The 10417-nt window shown below is 41.4% G+C and overlaps 1 protein-coding gene across 1 annotated transcript; it reads left to right on the plus strand.

Moving 5' to 3' along the window:
* The first annotated feature begins 5894 nt into the window (after positions 1 to 5894).
* LOC129758117 (craniofacial development protein 2-like) lies at positions 5895 to 7930 on the plus strand. The gene is made up of 2 exons (XM_055755566.1): positions 5895 to 6136; positions 6474 to 7930. The coding sequence occupies exon 2, from the start codon at positions 6582 to 6584 to the stop codon at positions 7905 to 7907; it is 1326 nt and encodes a 441-aa protein (XP_055611541.1). The 5' UTR covers positions 5895 to 6136; positions 6474 to 6581; the 3' UTR covers positions 7908 to 7930.
* Positions 7931 to 10417: the final 2487 nt, after the last annotated feature.

The following is a 10417-nucleotide window of genomic DNA, read 5'->3' on the forward strand; positions in this document are numbered from 1 at the left end:
CAGAACTTTCATCAAATACTCATGTAATCGAATGTTCAATAGAATAGTCACTTGAAAGCTTATTCAGCCTTGAATTACACTTCAATATTCTGTAGCATTTTACTCAGCTCAAGATGTAACTTCTTAACAGAACCTTAAAGTCTCATAGATAGGTTGCCAAAATCACAGAATAATCTATAATTTCACAGAATTTTTGCAAATTTTCGTCACAGGATCCGTATCAGAAATCACAGAATATTGACTATTTGAACAGAACTTTTAGAATTTCTGCATTTTTATATACTTTTGAAATAAAGAATTTTGATGTAATAGTTTTTTTTTGTTTAGGTTATAGTCGTTTTACCATCTGTATGGCATTCGCGACGTTTTCAACGGTGCAGTTGGCGGATCGTTATTGAAAAACTTATCCGGTACAACTGTGTTCGATGTTTACTCTTGGGCTCGAACTCGCGGACATCGGCTCAGGAGACAACAGACTTGCCAACTGAGCTATATCACAAGCCCTTGAAATAATAGTGATATCAAAATTCTTTATACTTTATTCTTCTTAACCTCATATTTTTATTCAATTCATGAATATTATTACATTTGTAATGGAATTTCCTTTCTTCAGTGGAATTATCAAAGTACTATTAAATTTATTAATATTTGACTTGGTTTTTTTTATAATTTATAAATTTCATGGCATCACAAACCGTCACAGAATTTTGAGGTCGAATTACAGAATAACAGATTTTTGTAAGTGAAAAACACAAAAAAAATCGACAACCTTGCTCACAGTCAAAACTTGCTAGGAGGCTGTTCAGCATTTAAATGATACCACAATTAAAAAGTATTTCTATCAAAATAAAGCATTCATTTTATGATTGAATTTGAATTATGACATATGTAATACAAATTTTTAAATGTTGCCTCTACTTTTAAATAAAATTGTACTTGAAAAAATTGGATGCTTGGAGAATTGAACTTTAGCCTTCCAGATGATAGATGAACACGTTAATTTGGTGCCATGACCTGTGGCTGAATTGATGGTATAAAAAACATCAACGTTAAAAAAATTCGTAGCCTTTTCAAAATTAGCATTTCACTAAATGAACTAACTTTAATTGGTTGAATTGCTTTAATGAGTAAAATTATAATTTTAAGACTTATTCCTACCTTGCATATAATTTGAAATCCATATATTTATTCTGTTTTTGATATGAGCCCCTTAGAGCCAAAAGGGTATGAGTGCAAAAATGGTTGATTTTAATTTAGGGGGGGGGGTGTTTGATCAGAGCAAAATATTTTTAATAGGTGTTTTTCTTGACCCCAACGTTTTTATTTTACTTAAAAAAAATTTATGAAATTTTTGTTGCTGTTTGAAGTAAAACGAAAAAATCCGCCATTTTTTACATGTAAAATCTCTTCAAAGTAAAAAAAAAAAAAGAAAAACGTTGGGGTCTGGTATTTTATATATAGAAAATATGTTCCAAATTTGAAAAGAATCGGATAAGTAGTTTTCAAATGACGATGTCCACGGACTTTAAAAATGTGCTTTCGAGAAAAACGCGTTTGAAGTTTCTGCTCTTGCATTCTTCCAGTATTAGATAGGAGGAGATAAAGGCCTATAACTTCTACAGTTTTGCTTCAATTGACTTGAAAATTTGACACAACAATCTTGAAATGTTTTACAATAAGAAAATAAAAAAATAAAAAAATCGATTTTTTGAAAGTGTGAGACCCTACACCCCCCCCCCCTTCCTTAATAATCTTCATATCTTACTAATATCTTACGAATCTTCATATTTCAAATAATATTTGATGATTTTTTCAAATTTTTCTGACTTTTTTTAAAACGTTCACGTTTGAAAGAAAAATGAAAATTTTCAAAAAATATATAGAAAATCACCCAACACAACAACTTAAAAGCGTGTTTTCTCGAAAAAAAAAAAATCTTTTATGCACTTAGGTTTACCTCTTTGGCTTCAAGGGCTTCATATACAGTGTTCAAAACTGTTGACATGCTTGCATGAATGTGAAATAATTTTCCAATCACAGTATACATTTTACTTTGAACCTGATTTCCTCTGATCACTCACAAAACAATCTCTGACTGATAGTCGATCAAAAGTCACTTCATTTTCAAATGCGTGACCGTGATCCTACAAAAAATATCAGCCATTAAAATGCTGAAGTTAGTTAGTTTGCTGTTGTTGGAAGCATTGGCTAAAATAAATTTGTTTGAATTTTTATATTCCTATTTTGAACAAAAGTTGCTCAAGGCAGAAAAAACAGACTTCGAACTCAGAAAAACATTGAGTCTACTTTTCTGATGGGCTTATTCAGAAATAATCTGGATGCATGTAGTAAGATACTGACATTCTGAAACGTTGAATAGTTTTTTTTTAGAATTTTCTAGTGTTCGTGTTATATTCTTAATCCTTCATGTTGGTGATCTATTTAAGAATTTACTTTAACAAAAATAGGCATTCGAAATCCATTCACATTTTCTCATACTGTCACGACTTTGTGAAATGACTGACTGTCTAGCGAATGAAACAATAAAACAAAAATATTCACAATCACCATGGAGTCACCATGTCTGTCCAAATAGATTGGGAAGAAAGCATTTTTGTCTCATTCAGGTTGTATTGTGATAAATGAATTTGACTTTTTTGAGCACTGCTCATATGTCTTATTAGACCGCTGCAAGTTTTGTATGGAAATTTCAAATTCTTAAATTTTTACACATTCCATAACTTTTTTTGGTTGCCAAAAACAGCAATATAAATTTAAGAAGCGAGCCTTCCAGTTCTGAATAAGCGAAACAAGATTTGATTTTGAATGGAAATTTGTATGGGAAAACAAAATGTTTTATTCAAAAATAGCCAGAGATGTACTGAAAGTTCCAAAAAATATAACTTTGGATGAAATATATTCCTTGATTTTTCAGTGCAATTCATGTGAACAAAGCTCAAACCTTACTTGTACCCCAGAAAAGATATTCGATGTTATAGACATTTTATTTCATTTTTTTTTTAATTTAAGCGTTTTTGATTGTTTATTTGAAAGCGGTGTAACCGCAGGATGAGGATAAAAAATCTAATAAAACTGCTTTGCATTGCCAGAGAATTAATTGATTTATATAACCTTAGCAAAAACCTTTCATGAAATTATTAAAAGCTCTAGCAAGCAAAGGCTGCCATTTTTAAAAACTTTTCGATGGATTCAGATTTTTTATTTTGAAATAGTTATAACTTTTTTCAAAAAATGCTTAGCTGCTTGTCATGTAAGCCAGAAATGAAGATTTAGAATAGTCAAAACCAACTTCATTTCGAGCGTATTTGAATTTTCTGGATGATTTAATGATAAAAAATTTTTCTTCCATACAAACGACCATAAAAATAGATTCGAGTTGCGCTAATGGCATTCGATCGAAAACGAGAATAAGGGTGACTATGTTGTCGTACATGAGTGATTTTTATTTTCGTAGTATTACGTCTCACGACATAACCTGACGAACATAATTTCTAAAACTTACGCAACCTTTCTGGAATTTCTTGATCATCCCACATTCGCCAGATCACGCTCCACTTGGTCTAACCACCTCACTTGTTGCCCCCCTGTTTTGCAGGGCAGTCGTCCAGCATTCTCGCAACATATCCCGCCCAGCGTATCCGGCCAGCTTTCACCACCTTCTGGATACTGGGTTCGCCGCAGAGTCGCGCGAGCTCGTGGTTCATCTTTCGCCTCCACACTCCGTTCTCCTGTACGCCGCCAAAGATGGTTCTTAACACTCGTCGCTCGAACACTCCGAGTGTACGCAGGACCTCCTCGAGCAATATCCATGTCTCGTGCCCGTAGAGAACAATTGGTCTAACGAGCGTTGGGAACAGGTTACACTTCCAATTAACGGTTTGAATTCCTCCCGAGCCTTCTCTTTCAGTCTGCATGCGACAAAAGCATCCACCGAGGTTGGGTACTCGATCTCCGCTAAGATTGCTCGCACCCCAGCTAGCACCACGGTGAGGTAACTAGAGAATCTGAGTTGTAAGAAAAGAAGTGATATGACCACTATCCGAAAGTTGGGTGTATGGGGTCTCGAGTTGCACATTAACTACCATTTGCTAGCCAATTAGTATAATAAGTTCATTAAATATAGTATGTATTGTAAATATTAAAAGCATAAGAAGCATAGTAAATTTGATAAGTAGATATAGCTAAATAATATAGTAAGTGTTTTAAGTATAGAAATGAAAGCAAGTATAGTTTGTATAGTTAGTATCGTAAGTTTATTAAGTAAAGTGAGCACAGTCTGCAAAGTTATTCTTATTATTGAACGTATTCGTATCAGTGAATATTGATTGTCCAATCAGAAGACACGACTTCCACCAAACGCACATCAATCTATCCGGTAAATGTAGGAGCCAGCATATCGCCATTCTCAAAAATTCGGTCCAAAATAGATGACCTTGAAGCGAAAATATTGCGCGGGTCAAGGAATCGCTGCACAAAATTTACGATCGCAGCACCAGGCGACGGCAGTGCGTTACATGCTTTGTATTTTCCGCAACACACAGATATACAAAACGAGGGGCACCCGTCGCCGCCCGGGAGCAAAGAACGGAATCCGATGAATTGAATTTTCGTTTGGCCTTATGTCGCTTCGGAGACACAGATAAAAATTAAGGAGGTAGAATGAGTTTAATGTTTATGAATTGAAAACACTGATTGTAAAGATCTTGAAAAAAAAAATGGGCGGTTGATGTATCCATCAAATATAGTATTAACCGTGTCAGTAGACTAACTGTTTGGTATTTTCTTTTACTGTGTAAATAAGTTTTTTTTGAGTATTTGGGTTTACTCGTAGCTGATGACACTTTGCTTTTTACAATCTGGGAGGACTCTTGAATTATAACTAACGTCGAAAATATCGTTTCGATTCATAAAAAAACCTAGGAATACAATTTTTATGTTAAAAATCAACTGAAAAGTAACCTTACAGTCAACTTCAGGCTCAAATTTTCATGAGTGTGCAAATTTTTTTTCGTCGCTCGCATATATGATGTTTATTTTGAATTGAACTGCGTTTCGGTGAATAATGGAGGAGTTATTCATACACAAAATGAAAACATTCGTATGCAGCACCCTTTTCCGTCCGCCATCAGCCAGCAGCCATCGCATCGGGAGCGCTACACATGTTTCGGTGTTTGTATAATAAATACAAAAATATGCCCGAAGCACAGCGTTCATTGACTGCTGCTTCTGACTCTGCTGAGCCCGGGTGTGGTGGGATCGACCGAGTGATTTGCGCCCGGGTTCAAAGAATCAACAACATCATCATTGACATTAACATTCAACCGAGTCGCGCGATTTCTGGCCCAACCGGGTCCCTTTCACGCGAGCCAAGAGCGACCGAATTCCGCAATTAGTGCAGCTTTGTGTGACAAATTTATTCCGATTCCAAATTTGTGGCGCCAAAGCCTCTTGCTACTACTAATCGACCCCGGTTCATTTTTTTAGTTGTTATCGGTCAAAAGCATGGTGGCAATAGTCATAAAAACTGAACCAAATTAGGACGGCGTGTCATCAACTGTCATTTGCTGATATGACGTGAAGGAGATGCCGGCCGGAAAAGCGGGCTTTACCTATTTACTGAGTTACAGCTTGAGCGATGTTGAGCGAGGTCAGGGAGTAGAATGTCGATGACATTGAAGTCCAAGTGGCGGAAAATGGATCCATTTTCTCGGGATGCGAAAATTACTTTGTTTATCGTACAATGGCTTCTAAGAAGGTGAGGCACATATTTATTACTAAGGCAATGTATCCAGCGAAGAGCGAAATACAAATTGAATTTATAAATATTAAAGTCGGTTTAGGAATAAGTAGCATCATGAAACTTAACCAGAACCGGTCACTTCCTTCTGAACCGTTGAGCCGTCAACACGTACGCCGGAGCATCGTATCGTTGCTGTGTACCTGCAGGAACATTTTACATTATTTTTTTATTCCTACCTGTTTTTCAATCAGCACTTTTCTGTACTAGAATTATTTCCATTTTCTTTTATTCATATTTTTTTCTTTTCTTTCCAGCATGGGGAGTCATCGGCCGGCTCAAGAGCCGGAAGAAAACGAATTGCCGAATCTTATTCAGGTCCATCGCCCAAAAAAGTTGAAATTTCCAATTCATTCGATGTCCTTCATAACATCGGTGATGAGGAAATATTCTTATTTAATTTTGATAAGAGTACTAAGAAACCTTCTTCTTCTTATACTCTTAAAAACGAAAAGGTTCCACCAATTACGGTCACGATTCCTGACTTCAATGTCTTTCGAAAAGAAATCGTCACTTCCGTCAAGGATGTGAAGATTTCTTTTCAGATCGGTCGAAGGGGAACTGCTCGTAAATTGGCGGAATCTTTCAATGATTTTCAAAAAATATTAAATTTCTTGAATAATAAAAAACATCAATTTTTTACTTACGACACTAGAAGTGATCTGTCGGCAACTCCGATTCTCTACCTCCCCGTGGTGCTAGCTGGGGCGCGAGCAACCTTAGCGGAGATCGGGTACCTAACCCCGGTGGATGCTTTGGTCGCATGCAGACTGAGTCAGGGGGCTTCGTACGCGTCTGTTCTCCATGTCAGGGGCGGCGTGCTGAGTGCAACAACGTCCTGGTGGTTTTCGGGACTCTAAACAGCAACATCACGACGGTCCTCCTGCGAGATAGTGAGGTTAGCTGCGGGCCTTGCGAGCCTGTGACTACAAAAAACATAAGCAACGAACAACAAATATCGGATGGAAATCGGCAAAGACCCACGCGACGAAAAGGAACTAGCGATTGGAAACTTGGAACATGGAACTGCCGATCTCTAAATTTTGTGGGCGGTACCCACGTGCTCTCCAACGAATTGAAGAGCCGCAAATTCGACATCGTAGCGCTGCAGGAGGTATGCTGGAAGGGCTCCACGGTACGAACGTACCCAGATGGTCGAGCCATCTACCAGAGCTGCGGCAACACACACGAGCTTGGAACAGCTTTTATAGTGATGGGAAAGATGCAAAAGCGCGTGATCGGGTGGTGGCCGATCAACTCACGAATGTGCCGGTTGAGAATCAAGGGCCGGTTCTTCAACATCAGTATCATCAACGTGCACAGCCCTCACCTCGGAAGTACCGGTGACGACAAAGACGAATTTTACGCGCAGCTGGAGCGTGAATACGACCGTTGCCCAAAACATGATATCAAGATCGTCATCGGGGATTTCAATGCTCAGGTCGGCCAGGAGGAGGAATTCAAACCGACAATTGGAAGGTTCAGTGTGCACCAGCTGACCAACGAAAACGGCCTCAGACTTATCGACTTCACCGCCTCCAAACGAATGGCCGTACGTAGTACCTTTTTCCAGCACCGCCTCCCACACAAGTACACCTGGAGATCACCGTACCAAACTCAATCACAGATCGGTCACGTTTTGATTGACAGCCGGCACTTCTCGGACATCATCGACGTCAGATCCTGTCGAGGCGCCAACATCGAGTATGACCACTATCTGGTGATGGTGAAGATGCGCCCAAAACTCTCCGTAGTGAACAACACACGCAACCGGCGCCCGCCTCGGTTAAATATCGCGCGACTTAAGCAATCTGAGGTCGCGGCAGACTACGCGCAATCGGTCGAAGCAGCGCTGCCGGCAGAGGGCGAGCTTGATGAAGCCCCTCTCGAGGACTGTTGGGATACCATCAAGACAGCCATCAACAGTGCTGTGGAAAACGTCATCGGTTATGTGGAGCGAACTCGACGGAACGACTGGTTCGACGAGCAGTGTAGGAGGGTGATGGACGAAGAGAATGCCGCGCGGGTGGCAGTAGTGCAAAGAGGCACCCGTCGAAATGTGGAAAATCACCGACAGCGGAAGAGGTAGCGAGTCCGACTTTTCCAGGAGAAAAAGCGCCGCCTGGAGGAGGAGGAGCTCGAGGAGCTGAAGCAGCTGCATCGTTCCTAAGAAACACGAAAGTTCTATCAGAAACTCAACGCATCCCGCAAAGGCTTCGTGCCGCAAGCCGAAATAAGCCGGGATAAGGACGGAGGCATCCTGACGGACAATCGTGAGGTGATCAAAAGGTGGAAGCAGCACTTCGATGAACACCTGAACGGCGCACATGCAGGAGATCAAGACGGTGGGGGAAGGTACATCGCCGGCGTTGCCAACGACGAAGAGGAGCCACTCCCAACGATGAGTGAAGTTAAGGAAGCCATTCGCCAGCTGAATAGAAACAAGTCGGCTGGGAAGGATGGCATCGCAGCTGAACTCATCAAAATGGGCCCGGACAGGTTGGCCGATTGCCTACACCGGTTGATAATCCGGATCTGGGACATAGAACAGCTACCGGAGGAGTGGAAGGAGGGGGTAATATGCCCCATCTACAAGAAGGGAGACAAATTGGACTGTGAGAACTACCGAGCGATCACTGTCCTCAATGCCGCCTACAAAGTGCTGTCCCGAATCCTACTCCGCCGCCTAACGCCACAAGCAAACAGATTCGTGGGAAGTCATCAGGCCGGCTTCATGGAGGGACGGTCAACGACGGACCAGATATTCACATTACGGCAAATCCTCCAAAAATGCCGGGAACACCAAGTCCCTACGCACCATCTATTCATCGACCTCAAAGCCGCATACGACACGATCGACCGTAACGAGCTATGGAAAATCATGGACGAGAACGGCTTTTCCGGGAAGCTGATCAGACTGATCAAGACGAAGATGGATGGAACGCAGTGCTGTGTGCGGATTTCGGGTGAATTGTCGAGTTCATTCGAATCGCGCAGGGGGCTTCGACAAGGTGATAGTCTATCCTGCATGATGGCGCTAGAAGTTGGCGCTTCAACGTGGCGCTAGAAGGTGTTATTCGACGAGCGGTGGGCGAAATGCGGGGCACGATTTTCAACAGATCCAGTCAACTTATCTGCTTAGCCGATGACATTGATATAGTCGGCAGATCATCTGCGGCGGTGGAAGACATCTATCGCAAACTGAAACGCGAAGCAGGAAGGATTGGGTTGATAATTAATACGTCCAAGACGAAGTACATGCTGGCCTGCGGATCCGAGACCGACCGAACCCGCTTGTCCAGTAATAACAAGGTCACGATCGACGGCGACGAGCTGGAGATAGTCGAAGACTTTGTCTATCTTGGCTCACTGGTGACCGCAGACAATGACACCAGCTGTGAGATCCGGAGGCGAATTATCAGCGGAAGTCGTGTCTACTATGGACTCCACAAGCAACTGCGGTTGAGAAGACTTAGCCCTCGCACGAAGAACCTGTATACGACGCTCATTAGACCGGTTGTTCTCTACGGGCACGAGACATGGATATTGCTCGAGGAGGACCTGCGTACACTCGGAGTATTTGAGTGACGAGTGTTAAGAACCATCTTTGGCGGCGTACAGGAGAACGGAGTGTGGAGGCGAAGGATGAACCGCGAGCTCGCGCGACTCTACGGCGAACCCAGTATCCAGAAGGTGGTGAAAGCTGGCCGGATACGCTGGGCGGGACATGTTGCGAGAATGCCGGACGACTGTCCTGCAAAACAGGTGTTCGCTACGAATCCGGTAGGAACAGGACGAGCGGGGGCGCAACGAGCGAGGTGGTTAAACCAAGTGGAGCGTGATCTGGCGAACGGGGGATGCCCGAGGAATTGGAGAACGGTTGCCATGGACCGAGCGAATTTTAGGAATTATGTTCGTCAAGTTATGTCGTGAGACGGAATACTATGTAAATTAATAACTAGAAGTGATCGTCCATTTAAAGTTGTACTTCGTGGTCTCACCGGCGATCAGACACTGGATGAGATCACAACTGAATTAAATTCTTTGTTAGGTTTTCTCCAATTCAAGTAATTCAAATGAAAAAAGATCCAACACGAATAATATCAGCAGTGTTGGTTTTGCTCCTAAGCTTTGTTTGATCCATTTTAAAAAAGGATCAAGTTAATAATTTGCAAATTCTTGAAAAGGCTCGTCTTATGTTTCATTGTCGAGTCAAATTCCAACCTTTTCGAAAATCTTCAATCAATTTCCTTCAAAATATTACGCAATGTCGTCGTTGTCAAGCTTTCCGTAACGGCACTAAAAATTGTAGAATGAATGCTAGATGCATGCTTTGCGGCTCATTCGATCATGAAAAATCTTAATGCCTTATTGATAGTGATAAGCCACAAACAGAATTTTTCAAGTGTGCGAATTGCGCAGGTTATCATTCCTCGAATTCTCTAGTCTGTCCCGTTAGGGCAAAAATTATTGCTTCAAGGAAAAATCCCAAAGTTGTCAGAAAATTTTCTTCTCCTCTTTTCTCTTTTTCGTCTTCACACGTCAGGCCGGCAACAACCTGCCTGTTCGCGGTCAGCCTCGGCCTACATTGGAGTCACG

The sequence above is a fragment of the Uranotaenia lowii genome, chromosome 3 (assembly GCF_029784155.1).
Source record: "Uranotaenia lowii strain MFRU-FL chromosome 3, ASM2978415v1, whole genome shotgun sequence".
Taxonomy (NCBI): Eukaryota; Metazoa; Arthropoda; class Insecta; order Diptera; family Culicidae; genus Uranotaenia; species Uranotaenia lowii.

Coding starts and splice junctions, on each gene's coding strand:
- LOC129758117 (XM_055755566.1), top strand. CDS start 6,582: ATGCAGACTGAGTCAGGGGGCTTCGTACGCGTCTGTTCTCCATGTCAG.